General features: G+C 42.1%; 1 protein-coding gene across 1 annotated transcript; it reads right to left on the bottom strand.

Moving 5' to 3' along the window:
* Window positions 1-406: 406 nt before the first annotated feature.
* Window positions 407-26,595, bottom strand: CHST7 (carbohydrate sulfotransferase 7). The gene is made up of 2 exons (XM_036747257.1): window positions 25,116-26,595; window positions 407-2,284 (listed from the first exon to the last, which is right to left on the bottom strand). The coding sequence occupies exons 1-2, from the start codon at window positions 26,593-26,595 to the stop codon at window positions 2,268-2,270; spliced, it is 1,497 nt and encodes a 498-aa protein (XP_036603152.1). The 3' UTR covers window positions 407-2,267.
* Between the last annotated feature and the right edge of the window lie 266 nt (window positions 26,596-26,861).

The following is a 26,861-nucleotide window of genomic DNA, read 5'->3' as shown; positions in this document are numbered from 1 at the left end:
GTCAGAGGTAGCCAGCTAGGCTGTCAGCAAGTTCCTCTCATGGTGAATCTGGCTCACGCTCAATTTCTCTCGCTAATGTCATGGGCAATGTTAGTCATTAGAATCTACTGGCAGGGGGTGACACTACAAGAGTAGTGGCTTCGATGAGACATAGCACTGGGCAGTAAGAACACTGCTCAAATTTATCAGAATGATTTTCTTTGCCATCTTCTCCTCACTGCCCCCCCCCCCAAAAAGTAACCATTAACTAGCACAAAATATAGAAAAGCCTATTTTTTTGGCGCTGAAAACCTGAGCTTGCCTAGGACAATCAAGTGGGATCCTGCAGCCTTTGAGTAGAACTTTGGGACTTCTGCCTTTAGAGCTTCTGGCAGTGGTAGTTGATAACCTAAAAGTAAAACAGTTTATTCAAATCTCAGAGATTGCAATAAAGAGGAGGAGGGAGGCCCCAGGTCAGTTGTACAAAGCTTTTTTCTTCATTTTAAAAACATTAAAGATTCAAGTTTTATTCTGTGACAGTTGAATTACATATAGCTTGTTGGGTTGACAAGTTATAGGCTTTAGAGGAAAGCGAGAAGAATTTGTTTCCATTCTGTTAAGTGTTATTTCTCCTGAACTGAAAATGTGACAAAATGGGGCTATGTGTCCTTCCACAGTTAAAGGAATGAGAAGGAAATTGTCTTATAGACCAACTCTCATTTTAACATTGTTTGAAGTTTCACCATATTTAAGAAATGATTCAGTGGGGAGGTAACCAAGAATCTACAGCCTATTTCAGATGAAGTAGTCTTTTTTGGGGGGAGGGCGGAGCAGGGTTTTATAAACCAGAAGGTGGGAGAATTTTAGCCTCCAACATTAACAAAACTTAATAGCCTTTTAACAGTATGTACCAGGAGGAAGGGCTTCAGTGTTCTGCAAAAACATGACTCCCAGGCCTCCTACACACCTCAGCAGGAAGGCCTACTCAGAGGTACCTCAGAGTCTAAACTTTCTTCCTGCATGGTTTACTGAACATTTTCCATTGCTTCTGCTTAGACTGACTTCTCCAAAGTCCTACAAAATGATTTCCTACCCTATTTTCCTTTATTCCTTTCTTCCTTCTTGCTTCAGAAGTAAAAAAAAAAGTCTATCGTTTGGAAAAACCCCATAGGAACCCCATAATCTATTATTAGGATTAATAATTTGTTGCAAGTTATACACCAGGACTGCCCCTCTGATTTCAACTCTTACCATGTCATAAGGGAAAATGGAGTGTGTTCTCTGGGGCCTGATCCTCTTTCAGTCTCACTTAAGAACTTGTGGGGGTTTGGGGCATTTGGTGTTTTTTTTTTAAAGAGTGCAAAAATCAGGGCAGCATTAGACATAAAAATCTTTTTTTAATGTGCCTGGTTGTGCCTTAGTGTCAAGGGAAATACTGTAAACCTGACCTCTCTGCCTGTGATTTATATTCTCCTGCTTTTTAACCTAAAGCACTAATGGCACATCTGTGGTCTTGTAGCAGCCCAACTTCAACCAGCAAGTGGCACAATTAAAGGGTGGTGAGCAGGGTATGTAATTGATTTGGCTGGGGGCATTTTAGCTTTGCTAAAGCCTGTTAAGCCAGGAGTCCTAAGGTTTCTTTCTTTTCCATCCAGCACTGTGTGTATGGGGTAGTACTCACTTTTACCTGATGTCATCAATCTTAGAGTCTTCATGGCTGCTTTCTGAACTTATTATTTAATAGTATTTCTAATTCTTATGAATATGGACTTGGGAGTGAAAATTACATTTAATTCTTTGATGGGCCTAGAGAATGGAAGGTAAAGAAGAGCTAGAAGAATCTTTTTTTTCTTAAAGATCCCATTCAGACCTTAAAACCTTTAAGTTACAGAATGAACACAGGGCAAGACCACACTTGCCATGGTTTTCAGATCAATATCTTTGTCCAAGTTGTGATGTAAACAGCATTAATTCTGAAACCATAAAAAATTTAAGCCTCCTCTTCATTCGTCACCGGGAATGTCATCACCTTCAAAGGGCGGCAATCACCACAGGCAGGTTCAAGCTGGAAAATAAAGCCCTCCATATTGGAGGGCCACCGTATCCATATTGCACTATGTCACTTCCTTATTGGAAATGTAGTCTTTGCAGATGTGTCCGTTGTGTTTAACTGCTCACTATTTTTTCTGCTATGCAGAACTGTACAGCAGTTAGTGTCAAGTAAAGTCTCAATACCCCAACCGTGCAAAGTATCAGCAGTGATTCTTCATCCTTCTGGACTGTACACTTCAATGTTGCAGTTTATCTGGGGGGGAAGGGGAGAAAAAAGGTGAAAGTTGATAGAGGGAAAAGAACATAGAAAGCATGTAGAAATGTAAATGTGAGGCCTCAATGAAAGACCTGTAAACCTTGGAATATTTTAACTCAATTTGGACAACACTCAAATCTGATGCTAAAAATCTACTCTGAAAAAGTATTGTTTTCATTTTGTGAAAATGTCATGGCAAAACATGGCCTGAGAAGCTGTGTTTGCATGTTGTTAGAGAAGGAAGGGGAAAAAGAATATTGAAAACCTAAGTCAGCATTGCTGCTGATGCCATCTACATCTGACTAGAACTGGTTTGTTGGCTTGCATGCTCTTTGGATTCTATAGTGGAATTTAAATTTAGATGCCTACTACTTAACCATCTTTATAAGCCTATGTATTCATTGGTGGGAAGTAAATCCTTTTTTAAGACTTTTAAAAAAAATTGTATCATAGTAATAATTAAGACTCTGTTCAAGTTGCCTGTCATATCTTTTGGTGGCACTTCAAAAACTGTTTTCACATTAGTGGGAAAGAAGTCACTGGTTCCATTTGTGATACGTCTGCCTGTTTCTTACATTACAAACCTTTAGCAGATGATGGATGTGTACCAAGTCTGACACTGTTCTAATGTTAGCGAAATTGACCATCCGTGAAATACGCTAACCAAGCCCCAGAAAACAAGAGCCTACAGGACAACTGGAAATGTACAAGGGCGATCCACACACACACATCAGGGAATTGAGATGTAGACTTTCTCTAGTGGCAGTTTACAAAATGAAAGGGTAGTTTACTTAATAAATACAGATTTATTTGGTCACTAGCTCTTTAGATAGAAAGTGTACCTTTATATATACATTAGATTTTGTGTTAAAAAACTTGAAAAACAAGCTTTGCTGAACTTCAGGGTCAATCTGGTGATCTGTACTTGAAGACAGTGGACAGCTTTGGGTTTTGTTTTTAAAGCACTTAAAAAAAAACAAACAACCTGGTCAGATTTCATATTTATAACAAAACAATGGCTACTTCTTTAAATAACTTACTCAAATAAATGTAAATAGATTTGTTAAACTCTTGAGCTTGGCAGGGGGTGTGAGAAATATATTTTGAATTAATATTTATCTTTGGTTTGAAAAACTCAGTACAAGCAGCAGGCCCTTTATCCTCCATAACAATTTTATGAGCAAGTAGTGTAGTTTATTGAATTCAAGGCCCACCTCTGAAACAGACTGTCACTCTCACCTGTAACCTTTGCTGATCTGCATGGGTTGGAGAAGTTTCTCTTCTACAAGGTCCTTATCCCCATGAAATCACATTTCCTGTCCCTTTCCTTATTCCTATCCCCTGAAAGATGCTGCTTTTTGGCCTCTATTTATCCCAGAGCAGCTAGTTAAGCTAACTCCTAGATCAAGGTTATCTTTAAACTTGTAAAAGTATCCATCATTTCCTGGTGAGATTGCCACACTGATCTTTCAGAGGCTGGGTTTCCATCTCCCAGTCATCTTCAGGTTGAAAAAGCAAGAGTTAAGACAGAGCTCTACCTGAATTTAAGGCCCTAGAGGCTCCGTCAGGACTGACCTCTGGTGTCTTTATGATTTTAAAATCAAGATACCAACATTGAAGTTCTAAACTTTAGGTTATCATTCACCATACTAGTTTCTTGTCGATAAGTTTGACAATGAAGTATTAAAATTAAAAATTAAGCTGCTATATACTCTGTGGTAAAAATGTTTTCTTCTACTTGCCTAGACTTTCACCCCCTGAGCAAAATGCAGGTTTTATTTCTCTTAAAGTCAACAGTGATATATAAAGATATTTAGTATGATAAAAGACTGAAAAACTTTTAGTGCAATGAATTTCAGGTCTCATCAGGGTTTCTGTATATTGTGATGTTTTCAGAACATGTATAAAAATAGTTTTGTTTTTTTTATGTGACATTTATGTGTTCTATGTCATTCCATTAACACAAAAAATAAATAATTCACAAACTAACTGTTTCCGCTTTTCAAATTCAACTTGTTTGCTTTTCACTTTTTAGCTCAAACTTTCATAGATATATATTTCATAGATATATATATATATAGATATCTAGTATCTAAGGTCTACAAATGCACCCATTATACCACAGTGTATATCACAACACCGGCCCACTGAGACACTGATATCCTCAGTGGAAAAATATTTCATTGTGAGTTTATGTAGATATCACCAAAGTGTGCTTCTCTTCTCCTGACTGTGACTTAAAGAGAATTATTTAAAAATTACCCAAGTAAATTCACAACTAGTTTACATGTCACTATATATGTAAAACCATGCATTAGTTGTATTTGTAGCTGTGAAACTCTGAAGTTTTCCCCATAAGTATAGGGACAAAGCAAGAATGTACTGTCTCCCTTTGCTTTGACAGACATTCTTAAAATGCTAGCTCTAGCAACAAGACCAGAGAGAGAAATATCAAGTTGGCAAAGGATAATAAATTAGACCTATTTGCAGACTGGTTTACTTAGAAAATCCCACATCATCAGCTCTGAGTTTACAATAGCTTCGGTAAAATAAAAGAATAATCAATCCATTAGCAGAAGTGATAAACAAGAAGTGAAGAATAAGATAAACATGTTCAGATGACAGTAAGCATTTACATAGCCAATGTTTTGATGTGCACAACTACACCCCTTTTTTGGAGGGGGGGATGTTTAGTGGGAAGACTGGGTCTCCTGTCTGCCCCAGGATGGATGTATAATGGTTATATTGGACCCAAACCTACTGCTGATCAGCATGGAAGCCTTGACCTTTTCTGTTTTCAACCTGGGCCAGTTTGCCCCCTGCTTAAGCAGCCTGCTGGCCCCTTAAAACTATTCTGTATTGGTTAGTAGAAAAGATAATCCATAAAACAATCAAGTAAAGCAATCCAGTTTTTGATAAACCTAAAGCTATAAACTAATAGAAGGAAGGCTCTATTCAACAAGACTGCCGGGGGAAGTTAGAAAGTAGTCCAGCAGAAATTGGGTTCAGGGGTGAGGAACCCGTGGCCTCAAGGCCACATGTGGCCCTCTAGGTCCTCAAGTTTGGATTCAGTCAAATGTGGCCTCGAGGCTGCAGGTTCCCCACCTCTGGTTTAGTCCATCATCTTAAACATCTTAAAAAGCTATTTCAGTTCAAATCATGGCTCTGCTATTTCTAGGATACGAAGTCTTAATGCCACTTACTTCTCCAAGCCTCAGTTTCCTCATTAAAAGTCAGAAGGTTAGAATAGATGATTGCTAAGGTCAAATTTCTAAGGCCAGATCTAAGGATTTCTAACTCAAATCCCTATGTATTTCCTGGAGTCTTACTTCAAAGTACATATGAACACAAAGTGACTTGAGAGAGATTTGTTTATTTTCTTCCTGTTTTTATCCTGAATCTAGCAAAGCTGGATCTAATATTCTCATAACAATACAAAGTCTAGTTCTCTTTTTAGGAAGAGAACTAGGAGCAGATGCTAGTGTACGTGGTTCCTGAAATCCTGAGACAATATAGCAAATGACTATAATCAGCCTGACCCCACCTGCTTCTTCAATAATTCAAGCAATTTTTGTCTCTGTGCTACACCACCATCTCCACGACTTCAAAAGATGGCCTTTGGCAAAAACAATACAGTTAGAATTAGAAAGGAAAAGGTTAATTGGGAAAAATCATTGCAGCAAGTTTCTCTCATAAAAGTTTTATATTCGAGATATGTAATAAATGGGTACATATGTGTGTGTGTGAGGCCTACTCCTTTAAAGATAAATGGTCAAAGGATATGAATAGATGGTTGACAAACAAAAAAATTCAAGCTATGCACAACCATACAAAAGAATGTTCTAAATCATTAATAATAAGAGAAATGCAAACCAAAGCACATCTGTGGTTCCATGGCAATGGCTGAGAGGTGTTAGAAGAGGACAAGCACATTCATGCATCGTTAGAGCTGTAATTTGGAACTATACTCAAAAATTCACTAAATTGTACTAACCCTTTGACCAAGCAATACCACTGCTAGGCATGTATTCCACAAAGATCAAAGACAAAGGGAACAGACTCACCTATACAAAAATATTGATAGCTCTGCATCTAATTATGACAAAGAATTGGAAATAAAGTGAGTGCCCGGCAATTGAGGAATGTTTAAACAAACTGGTATGTGAAATGTAATAGAATGTTATTCCACTATAAGAAATAATAAATATGAATGATTCAGAGAACTTGGGGAGGTATGAATGGACTGGTACAGTGTGAAATGAGTAGATTCAGAAGAAATATTTACACAACTACAATAATGTAAAGGTAACTTGGAAAAACTTCGGAACTCTATTGAGCACAGTGACCAATCAAGATCTTACGAGATTAATGACGAGCAATGTCTCCTGCCTACTAGGTGCATAGTGAGAAATGCTTTTTCTCACATGACCAATGTATTGATTTGCCCTGACCATAGTTAACTGTTTGGGGGGAGGGGAGGAGCTGATCAGCTTTGTCACAACAGGAATTATTTTTCCCTAAAGGACAAAACAAACCCTATCCTTGCAGCCTGATTGGTTTCTGTTTCCCTTGAGTCAGCTCTCCTGGCCTCCTAAGGGAATTAAAAGTCCCACCCATAAACTGGGATACTGGTGGTGGAATTGTGAACTGACTCAACCATTCTGGAGGACAATTAGACATTATACTGAAAGGACTATAAGACTGTGCATACATACCCTTTGACCCAGCAATACTACTACTAAGGTCTGTATCTCAAAGATTAAAAAAAAAGCAAAAAAGGAAAAGGACCTATATGTACAAAAATATTTATAGCAGCTCTTTTTGTGGTGGTAAAGAATTGGAAATTGAGGGGATGTCCACGTGGCATGTTATTGTGATGGAATACTATTGCACTATAAGAAATGATGAGCAGGATGCTTTCAGAAAAACCTGGAAAGACTGACATGAACCGATGCAAAGTGAAGTGAGCAGAACCAGAACACCGTACACGTTAACAACAGTACTGTACAATGATCAACTGTGAATGACTTAACTATTCTTAGCAAGACAATGATTGATGAACATTTCAAAGGACTTATGATGAAAAATGCTACCCACCTCCAGAGAAAGAAGTGATGGAGTCTGTGCAGATTGTAGTATATTTTTTCTTATTGGCGGGGGGGGGGGGGGGATAGGGGTCTGTGTTTTCTTTGCAACATGGCTAATATGGAAATGTTTTGCATGACTGCACATATATAACTTATATCAAACTGCCTGCCTTCTGGAGGAGGGGAGAGGGCATAGGAGGGAGAATTTGGAACTCAAAATTTAAAAAAAAAAAAGTTAAAAATGATTTTTACATGTAATTGAAAAAAAAAGATAAAAAATTTAAGTCCCACCCACGTGGAGTTAGGACCCCTCCAACTTGGAAATGTCTGAAGACCACACAAATCATCGTGTTCTGCTCTGCTAACCAGACCAGGAGATGCGAGAAGGTGATGGGGAAAAGGACCTCTACAGAAAGCTCGTGCCATTGTATCCTTGTTCTATATCCTTGCTGTGTTAGGGCAAGGTAAACCATCTTATATTAACTTTTCAATGACTTTAAAGTGCCTCATTTCTTCCCAACATCAAATCTGAATTAAAATGTTACTGGCATTAGATCTACCCCTAACACCACCACAGTGAAAAGTTCAACGAGCCTAAATACTAAAAAATACTAAATGCTAAAATACCAAGCACTGAAAAATACTAAATACTAAAAAAAAAAAAAAAGGGGGGGGACAGGTCACAGGAGAATGAGGACCAAAGGATTGGCAGTCCCAGTGCTTCAGCAGTCACCCCACAATACTAATTCAACTCAGAAAGCATTTATTGACTGCCTATGTTCCCAGCAAACACTGTTAGCCACTGGGGATAGAAAGGAGTTGGGAGCGGGGGTGGGGCACTTCTTGCCCTGGAGGAGCCAACATTCTACTTGTCTAAAAAAATGAAATCTTTTTTTTTAATTTTTTTTGAGGGGTGGAGGCAAGGCAGTTGGGGTTGAGTGACTTGCCCAAGGTTACACAGCTAGTAAGTGTGTCAAGTGTCTGAGGCCTTATTTGAACTCAGGTCCTCCTGACTCCAGGGCCCATGCTCTACTCACTGCGCCACCTAGCAGCCCCTAAAAGATGAAATCTTGTGGCAAATTGAACAGCATCTCTATGGAAGATTTATGGAAAAATAGGAACAAGAATTGCAAAGGATAGATTGGTATGTGTATTGGTGGAGGGAGCACCCACCAGATGGACCCACTAAGGCACTATTATAAAAGAAAAGGCAGCTAGATGCTACAGTGGATGGTCCTGGAGACAGGAAGACCTACGTTCAAATATAGCTGCAGACACTTACTAGCTATATGCCCCCGGGGAAATCATTTTACCTCTGTTGGCCTGAGTGTCCTCATGAGGATAACACATAGCACCTACCTCCCAGAGTTGTTAGATCAGATGAGATAGTATTTGTAATTTATTATTATTAACTATTATTAATTCAATCACACATGTCAATGGATAGTTGTGTAAGACTGATGCCATGTAAATTCGGCACTAGAGTACAGATTAAATAGTCTTAACAGATTAAATGTGAATGAATAATAATCCTAATATTATTTAACTGTAATCACCCCTAGTATGTTGTGGAATGAGAAAAGCAAAGACTAAGTCCCCAGTCTTTTCTGGAAAGGAAGTACTTTGTATTGCCTTCCTCCTCCACCTTTCCAGACTTCCCCAACTCAGTGAAAGAAGAGATCAGCTGACTCCATTTCCACTTCCAGGTCAATGTTCTCCCCCAGCAAACTCAAGCACATCTCTTTTTGAAGTCCACACCATACACTTATGCCACATCTTTCTCTAATGGCCTCCATAACACATTTATACTCTGTTCTATGACTATGACATTTTGTACTCATGTCAAAATCCTTACAGACTTTATCATCTCTACTGGCAAAAGAACTCCAATAACTTTTATCTACTGTAACCACACATCTTTTTTTTTCTTTCCTTTTCCTTTATTATTATTTTTGTCCAATCTGTGATTTCACACACACAGTAGGCAATTCCCTCTAGCAATGCAGATCCATTTTGCCACTTATGATCTCGGTTCCCTGGGGGCAAAGCCAAGATGGCATAGCAACAGGAAGAAGTACAGCATCTCTAATATAACTTCTCCATAAAGATCTAGAAAATGCACTAGAACAAGTCCTGACTGGGAAAATCCAAGAATAAGATCACAGTAATTTTCCCAGCTCAGGTCAGCATAGGAAGACAAAGGGGTCAGTGGGCTTTTGGGGATAGTGTCTGACCAGAGATGCACTATTTGGATTATTTCAGAGCACGGGAACTGCTGTGCACCATGGCAAGAAGACATACCAGACCCATACAGGAAGACCCTAACCTTGTGCAAGAGGTGGGAAGAGGTACCAAGGGGCAGCTCTGTTGTTCTTTACACAATTCCAGGTCACAGATCCAGGACAGACAGTATTTCACGGTAAGGAGTGACAACAAGTCCTAGACTGTGTAGTAATCAAGGGACAAATTCAGAAGCAAATAGCAGCTGTGTAGCTCTGACCACAGGAGCAGAATGGGTCTCAGCTCCAACCTTCAGCCCAGTCTAAAGCCTGAAGAGAAAAACCAGGGAAGGAATTGCAAACCAAATGGGAATTTGCAATTCTGTCACTCTAAAACAGCGGAGCTTTCTGGCAGGTTGGTAGTGGCTGAGTCCAGCAGCAGTTTATTGGAACTTTCAACCAGAAAGATGCCAAGAGCAGTGTTGCTCATGGTCAGACCTAGGACAGGAGTGCTTGCAAAGCTCAGATAAAAATAGCAATGGTAAGATTTTGCCTGGGGTCATACCAGTTGGGGAGCACGCAAAGCTTTCAAGTCTACAATCTTCAGAAGAAAATCTAAAGTATCTCACAGCAAGAACAATGGACCTGGAAAAGAGACTGGGGAGACAATCATTGGAGCCATGACCATAAAAAAAGATCTTAGACTTTGTATTTCATGAAACAATAAAAGAAAATCACCCAGATCTTTTAGAACCAGAGGGCAAAGTAGAAACTGGAAAAATCCACCAATCACCTCATTAAAGAAATTCAAAGTGAAAACTCTCAGAAATATTATAACCAAAATTCAAAGCTAAAAGTTCAAAGAAAAAATATGATAAACACCAAGAAAGAAAGATCTCAAGTCCCAAGGAGTCACAGTCAGGAATCACACAAAATTTAGCAGCCATTACTATAAAGAACAGGAGAACTTGGAAATTCTGGGAGGCAAAAGATAGAGGCTTACAATTAAGGCTAAATGGCACAGTAAAACTGAGAATGATCCTGGGGGCGGGGGGGGGGGGGGGGGGAGATGGACCTTTAATGAAATACAGAACTTCCAAGCATTCCTGATGAAAACATTAGAACCGAGCAGAAACTCTGAAATACGAACACAGTAATCAAGAAGAAACATAAAAAGCTAAACTTTGGGGCAGCTAGGTGGCGCAGTGAGTAGAGCAATAGCCCTGGAGTCAGGAGGACATAAGTTCAAAATTGGCCTCAGACACTTGACACACTTACTAGCTGTGTGACCTTGAGCAAGTGACTTAACCCCAATTGCCCTGCCCTTCCCCCCTCCAAAAAAAAAAGCTAAACATGAGTGAGCAATAAGAAAGGATTTAAAAACAAGCATAAACTGCTTACACTCTAACATGGAAGCTTGTTATAAGTTCATAAAGGAAATCTAATTAGAGGACTTGGGAGTGGTTTTGTTATGCTCTGATGACTTTAAAAGAATGGAAAGAGAAAGGACTAGGAATATACTATTGGGGGAAGATAAAGGAAGAATGGGGGAAATTCACATAATAGGGGTACACTCTCACTCTCTGGTCTGAACTGGTAAAAAGAGGGAAGGGAGAAAGGGGGGGAGGTAAAGAAATACATTTCATTCAATAAGTAAACAGGAGAAAAAGGAGAGAAGGGAAAGGGGAGAAAGAGGAAGGGTATCTTAAGAAAGGCATTAGTCTAAAGTAAATCAAACTAAGGAGGGTGGATTTTGGAAAAGGCTTAAAAGAAAAAGCGTAAGAATTCAGAAAGCACATTACACTAAACTGGTATTGAACTCCTTATCTCTTACCACCCTCATCTTTATGAAAAAAAGGAAATAAACAAAGAGAAGGAAAAGTACAAATACACAATCAACAATCATAATTGGGAATGGGAATGGAATGAACTCAACCAAAAAAAAAAGGGGGGGGGGGAGCTAAGAGGTTCCCAAGATATTTGCTTTATAAGAAAGTTGCCTGGGGCACTGAGAGGTTAAATGCCCAAGGTCACATAACTGGTATAGGTATAGGTCAGGTATAGGTTAGATGCTGTAAAGATTGATCCTAGGTCTTTCAGATTCCACTCACTAATTTTAGAATATCCTTCCATTAATTCCTTCCTTGAACTTTCATGTAACTTATCTTCCCCTTTCCAATGCTGCCTCACCTACTGAAACCACTCTTCTCCCTGGTTCTTTAAAAAACAAAACAAAGGAAAAAAAAAACTTCTCTTAACTTAATTAACTAATTAATCTTTTAATTCATACGTTGAAAATTCCAGCTCTGTGACTTATAATCCTTTAGTTCTCATCTTCCTCCAAATTCTGTTCTTGATTCTCTCCATATCACCTGAAAGTCCCTTAGTGATCTATCTCTCCTCAGCTACAATTCTACTCTAAAGGCTTGTTTTGAAAGTGCAAATTTTTCCCACTCAACTGATATAACAGGGAACAATTATAATAGTGAGAAGAATGAGACTTTTACTGTTTCCTCTTTCGGAGTGCTAAGGTAATCAAGTACCTTTGAGTACTGCCTTTCAAATGTGATGGCAAGCAAAGTGGGACTTCTTGCTGTTTTTTGTTTGAGTGCTTCTCAGCATTGAGGTAATCAAGCGCCTTTGCTGAGTCTTGCCTTTGTTTCAATTGGGAGTCTTTGATGCCCTGCCTAAGAAAGCCCAGTTCACATGGGTTTGAGTTGCATGGTTATGATGCCCTCTGACCCTGAGAAAGGTATATATGATCTGAGGTTGGCGTTTTGTTTTGGGGCAGAGTGCTGTGTGATCTGACCAGATAAGACTCTGGGTAACCATCACAGAGCCCCCGGCTTTGAAAACCCAGATGTTGATGCTTCTCTCTCTGGTAACTGTATGTATTGCTATAGGTAAATGGTTAGAAGCCTGTCTACTGGTTTGCGTTTATTTGTTCTGTTTATATAATGTATGCTCGTAATTTCTGTTTGTATACTCTCTGAAGTTCAGGGTGCTGGCTTTTACCCCTGAATTAAGTGAATGATATATGTATATTTAATTAAAGTATATTTAATTAAAGATTGTAAACCCTTAAAGCTGCTTTCCTTAGAAAAGCAGATCAAAGAACCTGTGCTAGCAGCCCTCCTGTGTGCTGGTATTATTGGCCTTACACCTCCACAGAAGCTGCAAACCAACATTGTTACAACAATCTGAGCACATTTTGAACTAAATGCATGATTTTGTCTAGGACAAGCAGCGAGAAGAAAACTACACCACTTTATCATAACTCATAAGTTGCAACCCTTCTGACACATTTTCACAAGCTAACTTCTGATCTTTTTCAAGGTAAAGAACCCTCAGCTGTGGGCTGAGGAGAGCTGGCTGACACATACACACTCCACCCACCCCTTTCAGCCATAGTTACAGGCCAGTGTCCCAGAGCTGCTGCCCACTGAGGTAGCTCTCATCCATAGCTGTAAACTCTGCCAAACCAACCCTAAAGGAACTGGGGTGCAGGTTCAGCCACAGTTCAAAGTCATGGAAGGGACTACTGTTTATCATAGTATTTATGTATTTCTTAACCATCTGCTACTAGTTTTTATTAAGTTCCTATATTTTTTTAATGTGTACTGACAAAATTTCTGTGTTGCATCCCTAATGCCATTTTCTTTCCCATCAGCCTCAGGATGCATAGCACAAATGGCTTTTTAGGAATGTATATGTCACATTACAGCAGAACTGGCTATACATCATGAAGTTCCCTCTTTTGTGCAGCCACTTAGGTTATGGTTAACATGCATGCAGAATCCAAAGCCCCATCCCCAAGGGATTGGACATGGGTCACTATATTGGTTAAACCAGATTCCACCCTCCTCTCTTCTCCATGGACTAGGAGACATAACTCCTCAAATGACACTAACACAAGTCTTGAGTAGTGCACCTTAATAATTTATCCTTATTATGCATCATTAACAAGCTTTACCTGAGTCATACCTTTGATAAAATATTAGCTTCGCAGCTTTCTTTATAGTGGCAAAGAAATGGGATATGGCTGGCCAAATTATGCTATATGAATGTAGTAGAAAACTGCTGCTCCAGAATAAACTGTGAAAGGGATGATTTCAGAGAAACCTAAGAAGACATATGAACCCATGGAGAGAAGTGAGCAAAACCAAGAAACAATTTAAACCATAACAATAGTACGAAAAAAAACAATTTTGGAACGCTTAAGAACTCTGCTAATCCAATGACCAATCAGGATTCCAGAGGACCAGTGAAGAAGAATACTACCCACCTCCTAATGGTTCAGTCAACAAGCAATTAAGAACCTAACGCATTGTGAGGGAATCCAGATGCAGAATGACACACATTTTTGGACATGACCAATTCAGGAATTTGGTTTTCTTCACTATGTGTATTTGTTACAAGGACTTTGTTTTTCTTCCAACTGGAAAGGAATAGAGAGGAAGGGAAAATAAATGCAATTATTTTCAATCAAATGCCACACATACCTAGCTTCATATCAAAATCTTGCTGCCTTTTATTTCTTGGGCAGCTATAATTAATCCAGATTTTCATCTTTTCCGTCATTTTTTCACTATTCGTACCTGATTCCCAGGCTGACTCACCATCAATCCTCAGAATGCATCCTTATTGCCTATCAAGAAAGTTAAAGAGGGAAAGGAAGAGTATCCCTGGAGAAATCCTCTTTTTTTTTAAAAGGGGAGAAGGCAGGGCAATTGGGGTTAAGTGACTTGCCCAAGATCACACAGCTAGTGTCAAGTGTCTGAGATCAAATTTGAACTCAGGTCCTCCCGACTCCAGGGCCAGTGCTCTATCCACTGCGCCACCTAGCTGCCCCTCTCACAGCTCCTCTTAAAACAATTAGATGCATTATGAGATTTTGTGTCCTTGGATTTGAGCCAGTTCTTGCCCAGGCTCTGACCTGATCACTCTAGCCCTCATCCAGTTAAACCACAAAGCCACCACAAGAGCATCCTTTCTCTCCTTTTCACTGCCAAACCTGTGGAGAGGGTAGTCTGCATACACTGCTATTACTTCAACGAGCCTCTCCTCAATCCCTCACAACATGGGCTTCCTTCCATCTTCCTTCCTCTTGACTTCTACCAAAACTATTCTCCCTAAGGTAACAGTGATTGCCCTCACTACCAAATTTAATAACCTTTTCTCAGTCTCATCTTCCCAGATCTGCCTAACTGTGGGCATTCCACAAAGTTCTGTATTAAATTCTCGGCTCTCTCCACATCACATGGTATTCCCTTCATTGTGCCACCTAATAATCCCAAGGCTCTATTCGAGATAACTCTTAAATCTAAATCCCCAGCCCTGATATCTTGCCAGCCCTGCTCCACTGCTGTATTGCCAAATGGATGTGCTTCTAGCACTTCAAACTCAGTGTCTAAAAGCAAAACCCATTCCCCTCCTCACTTCCTCATTTTGATTAATGTTACTCTCATGGTTCTGGCCACTCAGGCTCCAAATCTTGGAGGATTTTTTGATACCTCTCTCAGCCCCTCTTCTGAATCCTATCTATTCTTCCTTCAAAATGTTTCCTATGTCTGTGTCACTCAGACTAGCTCAGTTCACACACTATTACCTCATATCTGAACTATTGCAACAGCTTCCTAATTGGTCACCCTGGCTACAGTGACTCTTCTCTCTAACCCATTCTGAGTAGGGCTACCAGACTAATCTTTTTCTAAAGCATTATTTTGGTTCTGTCATTTCCTTCCCCAAAAACCTCAAAAGTTCTTATTGCCTGGGAAATAAGACTCAAACTCCTCAGCCTCACATTCAAGGTCTTCCAAAGTTTTGGGTGATACCGCCCCTGGGGAGGGGGGGGGGCAGGGCACTGGAATGATCCAAGGAGGCAGTAGTAACCTCAGGTGTGACTGGGAGTCATTGAATAAAAATAACAGGGCAGTGGAAGCATAAGGAAAGAAGAGAAGATGAGAAAATATTGAAAAACCGTTCGTACATGTTTCATCTGTTGTGTAACAGGGTTACAGTTGTCGTGATTACATTATTTTCCAAATAAACACACAAAATGCAAATCACAACTGATCAGTGGTCAAGTCCACCAACAGGTCTTAACAAGTAAGTGTTGGCAGGCTATTGTGTCACACATTGTCTGGAAGTCCAGCATGCATCGTCAAGAATACGTGCACATAAAGACTTGTTTACAATACAGTTACATGATGCAATATTGCATCATCAAAATTTCAATGGAGGAAAAAACCCACAAATTTACAATAAATTATTAAATTTAAGATGTCTTTTAAAAATATATATTTTACATTTTTTTTGAAATGATGTAAGTTTCAAAAAAAAAAAATTAAAGGGTTAAAGAAAGTACATTAAAAAAATGGCAGTAGGACAAATAAGTCTGAGAACCGCTGGTTTAAACTCAAACTTTCACACTCCAACCTAATGAAATGGCTGTTTCCCAAAGCTGTCCTGCCCTCTGCTCACATAGTTCCCTCTACTTTAAATACCCACCTGTCCTCTTCATATTGCCTATTAAAGGCCCAGCTCCAATATTATCCCACCTGTAGGAAGTCTTCAGAGATCACCTCAACTGTAAATCTTATTCTTTGAACTCCTTTGTTCCACTTTGGGGCATTTATTACATACTAAAATTTATGACTGTGCATAGAATCATATAATTTTTTACAGAGTAGACAGCTAGCCCAAGGTTCTCATTTCACAAATAGGTAAACAGAGAAGACAGGTCAAGTGAACTGCCCATAATGCCCAAGCAGCCAGTGAGCCAGGTCTAAGACCAGGTCTCCAGCTCCAGGGCAAGCAATCTCTTTACACTATACCATGATGTCCTTATCTTCCCTGCTCCCCACATTCATGAAAACAGAGATCCTTGCCTTAGATATTTTTGTATTGTTCACATGTCCTTTGCACGTAATATTTTTACTTCTTTCACAAGTTGCCAAGCTACTGTGATAGTGATTCTTCCCCAACAGAAGATAAGGGCTTTGCAAGCTGGGACTACTGTGCTTTGTATCACCCTAGCATTGTGCCTTGTATGTTGTGGGCCCTTAACTATGGCTTGCTGGATTAATTTGTAGTGTGTCCTTCTATACCAGGGGTTCTTAACCTGGGATCCATAGATAGATTTCAAGAGATCTGCGAACCTGGGATGGGAATAACACCTTCATTTGAATATAACTTTTTTCCTTTGTAACCTTATGTATTTTACTTTATTTTATGCTAAATGGCATAGTGGGTAAGAACATGAGGCCTGTAATCAGAGGCTGAATTCAAATCCAGCTTCAGACTAGCTATGTGCCCCTGCATGGAAAGGGCACCACAAAGTACCATATATATCAAAAAGGTACCAAAGGTACTCTATATGGGGGGTGGGGGGCACAGAGAGATATTTTTAGACATGGATAATGTAGAAATTTGTTTTGCTTTGCTTGACTATATATACACTCTGTAATGGGTTTTGTTTTCACTGCTTCCTCAAAGGGGTATGTGGGAGAGAGGAAGACATGGAAGTACAGACATGAAAATAAAATAAAATAATGTTAGGTGATCTTCCTAAAGGACAACTATGACCATGTTACCCCTCTACAGGATCAAAGACAAAACCCTCTATTTGGCATTCAAAGCCCTTTAATTAAATCTGCCACAGCCCACCTTCTTTCCAGTCTTCTTATACTTCACACCCCACCACTGTGTGATCCATGTGACATTGGCTTCCTTGCTGTTCCTTGAAGGAGACATTCATCACCCTCCGGACTCCAGGAATTTTCACTAGCTGTTCCAAAATCCTGGCTTCCTTCGAATTCCAGCTGAAATAGCACCTCGACAACAAGCTTTTCCTGATCCCCCTGAATTCTAGTGCTTTTCTTCTATCAATTATTTCCTATTTATCCTGTATCTTCCTTGATTTTTCATAGGTATTTGCATGGTGTCTCCCCGACTAGTTCTCTCTAAGCAAACCGAGAGCAAGGCCTGAGTTTTGATTTCCATTTCCATTTCCCCAGCACTTAGCACAATGCCTGGCACAGAGTAAAGACATAATAAACGTTGGCTGACTAACTGGCTTAAACTGAATTTCAGGATCAACCAGTTATAGACCTTTGGTATAGATTTTTCTACTCCACAAATAGTGGGAAGGACATTTTTAGTGAATGTACCTGAGTTTGATTACCTGTGTGACCGCAAAGTTACAACCTCTCTAGGCTCCAGTTTCTTCATCTGGAAAATGAGAGGAGTGGGCTCTATGATCTCTAAAGGTCACTTTCCAGATCTAAACTTGATCATCAACTCATCCAAAACGGTAACTCCAATTCCCTCCCCCCACCCCAGTCTACTTCGAAACAGCCAGAGCTGTTAACAAATAGCCAAGTTCACTAACATGACAAAACAGGAAAATGATAAATGCTGGAGAGGATGTGGGAAAAGTGGAACATTAATGCATTGTTGGTGGAGTTGTGGAGAGATCCAGCCATTCTGGAGAGCAATTTGGAACTATGCCCAAAGGACTATAAAAATGTTCATACCCTTTGACCCAGCAATACCACTCCTAGGGCTGTATCCCAAAGAGATCACACAATTGGGAAAGGGACCTCTATATAAAAAATATTTATAGCAGCAATTTTTGTGGTGGCAAAGAATTGGAAATCAAGGGGATGCCCATCAATTGGGGAATGGCAGAACAAGTTGTAATGTATGAATGTAATTGAATACTATTGTGCTATAAGAAATGGGGAAGATACGGACTTCATAATAACCTGGAAAGACCTACATGATCTGATGCTGAGTGAGAGGAGCAGAACCGGGAGAACACTGTACACAACCACAGACATACTGATCCTGTGATGACTAACTTTGATAGACTTGGCTCTTCTCAGCAATACAAGGCTCAAAGACAGAACTACAGAGCCTGAAGGCAGATTGAGGCAAACTATTTGCTCTTTTTTTCTGTTGTTTCTTCTCGCTCATGAATCCGTTAGTCATAATTCTTTACAACTTGACTACTGTGCAAATAAGTTTAATGCGAAGGTATATATAGAATCTATATCAGACTACGTGCCTTCTTGTTGGGGGGAGCGGAGAGAAGGGAAGAAAATTTGAAACTTAAGAACATGTAGAACTGAATGTTGTAAACTAAAAATAAAAAATCTAATTAAAAAAATAGCCAAGTTCAGACATTTTAATTTCTCCTTTCTCCCTAACACTGCCCTCAGTGTGGGGGAAAAAAAAAGAGCCAGTCATCTATGAAGTCATCATAGCAGAGAAGAGGTTAGTTGTCTGCTAACAGAGAATAGTCCATCATCTCACGCCAACTTCTCTCAGGCCACTGAAGGCTATTGTTTTAATAGTGGGTAAATCCTACTAGGACTTACCTAGATGGGGAGCAAATGACTTGATTTCTCCTGTGCTTACAATTCATCTTCTACTAAAGCTAGGAAAAACGAGTAGAGAAGACCCCCCCCCAAAACAATCTGTTTCTGCATTGACACGTTTTCAACAGCCCTCTCCTCTCTGAAGAGCAATTCCCTTCTTGGGAACATATGACAAAAAGCATGACTTTTCTTTGTCTGCTGCTGGTAGGGGTAGAGTGTACTTTCATTCATATTTAAAATTTGATACTTTTCTTTTGTGGGAGCCACTTAACGGTGTCCTCGGATTAACCTCTCATCTCAGTGGTATCTCAGTGAATACTAGGTAATCTCAAATGAGCATAGTGCATCAGGGCCATGTTATTCTTTTTTATGACACAGTACCCATATATTTACTCCAAGAGCATACCCCAAATTTCAGACTTTGTTCCATGGCTTATTTCCCAGTATTACAGGTAACTACTTTGGAGCATGTGCAAAGTAGAGTTAAAGACATCTCCAACTCAGTCTAAACAATAGTTAATCTCAAAGTGCTGGCAGTGAGCAGTCCTTCCCGGCTCATGGAGCACAGACCCGTTATGAGACTTGTTTGTACTGGCCTGGCTCAGAGTGCCTTCCCACCACCATCGTCAAGATCACAATGCATTATGCCATTTGTTCTAACACACCAGGCAGGAGAAGTGTTATTCTGGCCAAGCCTCATTAACATAATGTTCAGAGAAGGGAGCTCAGGATCAACAAGGAAAAAATATTTCTTCACAACCATGATTGTAATCCTCAGGATTCAGTTTTGTACCAAAGCTTCCCACTGTTGAAAAAATAAAGTCTATTGAATACCAGAACTCTATGTTTAGCATCGAAATTCAATATGTTAATCCTCTTTTTCAGTTCTGCTATGTACATGGAAATACCCAGTTTTATTTAGTATTTGTTAACTTCTGGGCAAAAAAGAAATTAATTCAGTGCATCAATCCTATTCTATATGATTATCAATCCTCTAGTTTTACAATGCTCACTGTCAGCTAACAGTTTCCACCTCAGCTCTTAATAAGGGGCTAGATCTTCAGCCTGAACACCATAGGCTCCAAAGCACAACAGACACAGCTGTTGGCATCAGGCCTTCGCAGAAGGGAAAAGGCATTAAAGAACCCCCTTTCTCATGAAACACTGCAGCAATTTTTAGCCAATTAGGGTGTTTCCTGTTTAGCTCCCGAAAAGTCCTCCTGCTTCTGTGTTCCTTCCAAATAACAATTCACTGTCCAAACACTGGGGCAGAAGTTGTTTAATTCCACCCCGGGGCTCTTCTTACTCACATGATCAGCAGCTCCTTCCCAGAGAAGGGAGGAAGCCAGGAGCCTGCAGACCTTACAAGGACTGTGGCTGTTGTTTGTCCTTCATTCTCGAAGAGGACCATGACGTCAGGAAGGTGATGTCATGACTTGCAAGTGAATCAAATTTAAGTGAGGGAGGGCTATGCCAAGGCACCAGCCTCACTCTTTCCTCCCCAGCCATCTGGGTCCAGTGGCAAGATATAGATCAGGACGACTGGAAATAGTCCCGCTTATAAGGACGGTTGTTTAATAGAAAGCCAGGGAACGGAGAAAAAGCCAGGCCACTTACATCTTCTTCCTCCAACCCATTCACTGCAAGCTGTGACAGAAAGGGGAACAGACCTCCTCTGCTTCCTAACAAAGTTAAGAGAAGCCACAGTTGTTGATTCTGTGCTTTAGACAGTTAATTTCAATTATTACTATGAGGAGAATTCCACCCACACCTCAATGTGGGGTTGACTGCTCCCTATATTTCAGCTTCCTGATTATTGAAAATACTCAAGTATCACGATGGTGACTTTGCCTCTACAACCATTTTGCCTTGATGAAAGATATTTTTAAAAATACCTCACACTAGAATTAGACTTTTTTCAAAATCAAAAATATTTTGTCAATGGAAAGAATAAAGTACTAGTTCTTTTCAGACAAGGTCACCTATTACATGAGTATGGTAAAATCCAACTGTATATTTACGATATAATTTATAATGTATATAAGTGGCACAACTATATGGGAATGAGGGAGGTTTTAATAAGCATACCCAAACTTATGCTTTCAAATGAGGGTAGGTTTTTCAAAACTCTTGCCCGGGAAGGCTAAAATATTTGTGTTCCAGGGATGCTGTGTCTGCTCTAGGTATTTCTGAATATTTTTATTTCATGCAAACTGTCTGTCCCTTGAGGCAACTTATATGCCTCATACATAAGAAAAATTGGCTTACTCATGCCATTTCTGTTTTTCAAATCGAAATTAGTATTACCCAGATTATTAATCCATTTTGGGTCTAAATGACTTTAGGTTCCTTCCAGACTAAGCCTTGAAAGGCAAAAAAAAAAATTGTTACTTCTAAGGACCCTGAAAACAATATGCTAGCAACAGGCACTGAGGGCAAGTCCCACAGAAAATTTCCAAAAATTCAGTAAGCAATGGAAGTATCACGGAACTACAAAAGAAACCTCCAATGCAGACTACTGTGAAAGGTACAGCATTTCTTTGGATATGATTATTCTGGTGTGGCAAAGATCATTTTTTTTAAATGAACCTTCAGACAAGGATTTACCTTCCTACCAAAAGGGTATAAAGGTCTTTTGGGAGGGCTTTAAAAAAAGCAACAAAAATAGCACCCTAATAAGCTTGAGGCAGACAACCCTTATATTTATTGGGCCACGATAGAGATTTCTCAGGGGAAGAGATGTGTTTATGTCTGTGGGTGTCCATGGGTATTGTGAAAGGTCAGTTGTTAGTGAGATAGAGCATTTAGTGTACCACTGAGGTTCCTGACTCCTCCTACTGCTTTGCCCAAGATCATACAGGTTGGTTAGTGTTATCTTCTAGGCTCTCTCCCTTGCCTTCCAGATCCTATTCAACTGCCCTTTTCGAGCCTCCTTGACCTCTCAGGGGCACTTAGTGAACAAGTTGACTAGTATGTCAAACTTAATCATTTCTTTTTTCCTTGGATTTGCTGACACTGCACTCTCATGGTTCTCTTCTTGGTTCTCTATTCCCCCTCTCTCTTTTGTTGGTTCCTCCTCATCCTTCTTCTGCCTTAAAACATGGTTTCTGTCCTTGATTCTCTTCTCTTCCTCTCTCTTCATCCTCCCCCTTGATAACTTCACCCACTCCAATGTCTTCGAATGCATGACACAGCTGGAAGGAGCCTCAGAGACCACCTTGTCCAACCCCCTCATTTTCCAGCTGAAATTGAGACCCAGGAAGGCTTCTCCAAGGTCACACGCATAGTAAACATCAGAGGCATTCAGACTCTGGAGCCAATGCTCTAAAAACCAGCTGTGTGACCCCAGGAAAGTCTCTTAACCTTAATGTCTAAAGCAAACTCTAAGACTGTAATACAAAAACAGCACAGCTGCTGACTTGTATTTGGGGTGAGTTTCCTTATTGGCATTTCTATACAACAATGAAATCACAGATGAGAACCAAAAAAACCTCAACCCTACCAGAAGGGTCCAAAAGAGCTTGATCTTTGACATGGGGGGAGGGGAAGGTTCTGAAGGAGAGGCACTACAGAAAAGGCAAGGCTTATCCTTTAAAATAGCTGATTAAAAAAAACAAAAAACAAATGTGGGTGAGGGTCTGTACTTTAACAGTGGTCTGAGAAACAAATGATTTTCTTCCCAACTCCAATGGTTTCCTCAGTCAGCTGGTTATCAGGACATCTATGAAGGAAGGGAACTGGTTATCACATCTTAACCATAACATCCTTTTCACCCGGTAATCCTGTATAAACAGATGGTACAAAAAGATGTTCTAATCATCCTTCACACAGCAGAGCAAAGTTTCAGGCTTATAGTTTTCTTTCCACTTCAATTCTACAACCCTGAATTGTATTTACAGTTATAGATAAATAGGATAGAGACTGAATCTGTGATTTCATTCACAGAGGAAACTCTCAGAGAGGAAATGCAGGTAGGTACCTTTTCTGCAATTCACACACAACCTTAGAGGACTGGAGCACTGAAAGATTATGACTTAAATTGTTTAATTACAAATTTGTATTTGAAATTCATTTACTTTAAAATTCCTGTGCTTACAGGCATCAGGAAAAGATAGGCTGTTATTTAGAGTTGTGAGCAAGTTAAAGGTGGTGAAGCCCCAAATAAAGTGAACTACTGTCATCAAAAGTTGTGTATAGAGGGTGAGCAGTAATAATTTCTTAGTGAGGAACTGAGAAAGATCACTACAGCTCTGAAATCATATTCCCACAAAAGAATTTTAGAGCTTTCTAAAACTGCCCATGAGCCCGACTTGAAACATTTTCACCGGCTCTCCCACCCTCTAGCATGGGCCACTCTCTCTCCCTCATCTCCTCCTCCTAGCTTCCCTGGCTTCCTTCCCATCTTAGCAGAAGTCCCACCTTCTACAAGAAGCCTTTCCTGATCATCCTTAATGCTAGCGCCTTCCCTCTGAGAGAACCTCCAGTTTATGTCACAGACACACATACTCTTGGTAGTAACAATGTTTACATGTCATCTCCCCCATTAGACTGTGAGCTCCATGAGATTTTTTGCCTTTCATATTTTTGTTTTGCCTTTCTTTGCATTCAGCACAGTGCCTGACTCTAGGAGAACCTGTGCTACCAATGGTTCGCCCTGATATCATAGGATCATAAATTTAGAACTGAAAAGTACCTTAGAGGCCATTTACTGCAAGTTCTTTATGTTACATTTGAGGAAACCAAGACCCACTATGGTTAAGTGACTTTCTCAAGGTTCCAAAAGCATATTCCACGAAGAGATGGGATTTTGAATTCAGATTCTAGACTCCACTAAAGTGTTGCCACAAATGCAGAAATTAAAGTAAAAATGTGAGACTATTAGCTGATGGGGAGGGGATGCTGCAAGGGGAGAAAAGCCTACCAAAATAATGGTAAAGGCTTCAAGTTAACTTCATATGCAAAAGATTAACTAGGAGAAAGGATGTTGTTGAGATGTTAAAAAGTGTTTGACCCCTCTTCAACCAGGAAGTTGGGAAAGAATGCGGATTTCCCTAACCCCAAAGAAAATGACTGAGGAAACCATCTAACGAGTTTAGGAAAATACCAAGTCCTTGGGGCTTTTAAAATCACAACAGTCGCCGGTAACAGATCCCGACCCAAACTCTTTGGGTTGGCCATTTTCAAGGCTCAATCTTGCTTGCCCTGGTGTCCCAGGAGTATGGTCCATTACAATATAAAATAATGAATGGAAATACAAGTCATTTCCTCTCACCCACCACTAGTTTTCCTCATCCTTACAATACTGTATTCTGCACTACTCTCCAACACATGTGAGGAAAGCATTCTCTGGCCAGCTAATTGAGTCGTCAATGAGGGGAAATGTCTGAAATCAGCCTTCGGAACAAGAAAATGACTCCTTAGTCCAAATCCTTTGCCAACGCATTCTGCTAAATGAGGGCTGGTGAGCGGGGGAGGACTTACAAACAGAAAGTGGCCAGAGGATCCACCTGGCATATCTGGGCTTTACTGAGAGAAGAAAACAAAGACTCCCTTAACAAGAATTCTCTTTCACAAACTTGGACCATGCTCCCCAAACTTCCACTTCCCGGGTGGTTTAAAGCTCCCCACAGTGGGAGGTGGAATGCCACGGCAACCAAGATTACAGGGTTTAGAATAAGGAGGAGGAAGATCTGAACTAGTCCAACTAGCCATTTTACAGAGGAGGAAACCGAGACCCGTGGGAAAAGTGTGAGGTTCTCTGAGCAGAAAAAGTCACTGGAAAGGGCACCCAACTCCTGACAGGGAGTGATGGATTTAATAAAGATGCAGAATATGACACCTATTTTTTTAAACATGGAGAACGAGGTCATTGTTTTGCTTGACTTCATATTTGTTACAAGGATTTTGTTTTCTTCTTTCCAGGGAGATGGGGGTGGGGCTGGAGGAAGAATGGGACCAGCGTGTTTCTTGAAAAATTAAGTCACGGGATTTCTTAAAGGGGGGCGCCTCGAAAGCGAGGTGATGCCCTGATCTAGTTTTCCAGGAGGAACGCCACCAGTCTCTACACCTTCCCTTCAACTCGGGTCCCTTTTGCCCCTCCATCCCTAAGAGGACAGTTTAGGGGGTTTATGCACTTTACCTGGGGATCCGGTTTGCAGCGCCTGCCGCTGCTTTCTGCTGCTCCTCTCCGGAGGCTTGCCTTCCCGGACCTTCTGGCCGCCGCCTTCCTCTCCGCTGAGCGCGTAGCCTAGCAGGCGCATGGCCTGGCCACAGGAGGCCTCCACTTGGCGCACCTGCTCCTGACTCAGCCGCTCCCTCCACGCGTGCACCGCTTCCCGGGCGTCCCGGGCCGAGATGAGGAAGGGTCGGTCGGCGTTGTAGCTCGAGCCGCGAGTCATGTTGAGGGCGAAGTCGTCCAGGGCCGGCAGGGCGGGCAGCCCCGTGAAGCGCAGCAGGCGGGCCAGCTGGGTGCGGGGTTCCAGCACCAGGTCCTCGTAGCGCAGCCGGGTGTACCTCCTGCGCAGCCAGGCCGGGGAGCCCCGGACGAAGAGCAAGTCCCGCAGCCACGCCTCGCAGATCACCTCCAGAGCCCCGCTCAGGAGGAAGTCCGTCCGGGGCCCGGGAGGCTGCGGCCGGAGCAGCGACGGCCCCGCTCGGCCCCCGACGCTCTGGGCGAACAGCAGGCGCTGGAAGCGGTCAGCCTTCTGGCGGGTGCGCAGCACCTGGATGCTCTCGCGCACCAGCGCCTGCCTGGACTTGAGGCGGGAGTTGTGCACCGCCCTCGGGTCACGGAACAGCTGGATGACCTTGAGGTTGAGGCCGGGGTCCCGCAGCAGCGGCACCAGCACGCCCAGGTCCAGCAGGCGAACGTCTTTGATCACCACCACCGGGTACTTCCGACACTCCGCCTCCAGCTCCCGCAGCGACACGGGCGGGCAGCTGCGCTCGCAGGTGGCCCCGTCGATGAGCCCCACGTCGGCCCGGGCCCTGGGGGCGGCCGGACACAGGGGCGCCGAGCAGATCACCTTGTTGGTCTTCCAGCCGAACAGGGCTGCCGTGGTGAGGTTGGCGGAGACCTGGGCCGGGGCGGCGGGGTCTGCCGGCGGGGAGTACAGCCGCAGCACGGAGAAGTCGCAGCGGAAGAGCGAGCGGAGCATGTCTCTGAGGGCGCCCTGCAGGCTCTCGGCGTCGCCCGGGTAGAGCGCCTGCCACAGGTGCCACATGGGCTCGTACAGGTAGAACACGTCGGGGTGCTGATTGAAAAGCTCCCCGAGGAAGGACGAGCCGGTCCGCCAAGTGGCGTGCAGGTAGACGTGCTGCTTCTCGGGCGGCGGCGGCCGTCGGGCAGGGTCGCTCCCGTTCCGGAGGCTCTCCGAGGCTCCCCCTCCGGCCCGGATCAAAGTTTTAGCCTCCTCCTCCTCCTCGCCCCCGGCCGCCGCCGCCTCCAGGCTCCACACTCCCAGGCTGCTTGGAAGGCTGGGGCAGCGCCGGACGCCCGCCTCCTCGCCGCCCTTGCGACCGTCCAGGACATAGGGCAGCAGCAGCAGGACCAGAGTGTACAAAACGAGCAAGAACAGGAGTTTCCGATGCTGCCGCCGCCGCCGCCGCCGGCCCTTCATGTCTGTCCCTCCCGCCCCTTCCCACCACCCCACCCCTCCCCTCGGTCCCGGCCCCCAGCGCTCCTCTGGATATCTCGAGCTTCCCCTCCCTTTGCCCCGCTAACCCCCAACAGGGGGCTCCTGGTCGCTGCCCGAGAACCAGGAAGAGGCAGGCAGGGAAGGGGGTGATGGAGAGGCAGGATGACGAGGGCGCTCCGTTCCGGTGGTCCTCCCGGCTGCTTCTCCCTTCTTCTTCTCCGTCTCACCCTTCTTCCTCTTACCTCCCC

The sequence above is a fragment of the Trichosurus vulpecula genome, chromosome 2, assembly GCF_011100635.1.
Source record: "Trichosurus vulpecula isolate mTriVul1 chromosome 2, mTriVul1.pri, whole genome shotgun sequence".
Taxonomy (NCBI): Eukaryota; Metazoa; Chordata; class Mammalia; order Diprotodontia; family Phalangeridae; genus Trichosurus; species Trichosurus vulpecula.
This window is presented reverse-complemented; position numbering and strand designations above follow the sequence as displayed.

What these genes read in the sequence shown, in the direction of transcription:
- CHST7 (XM_036747257.1), bottom strand. Translation starts at nt 26,595, where the DNA reads ATGAAGGGCCGGCGGCGGCGGCGGCGGCAGCATCGGAAACTCCTGTTC.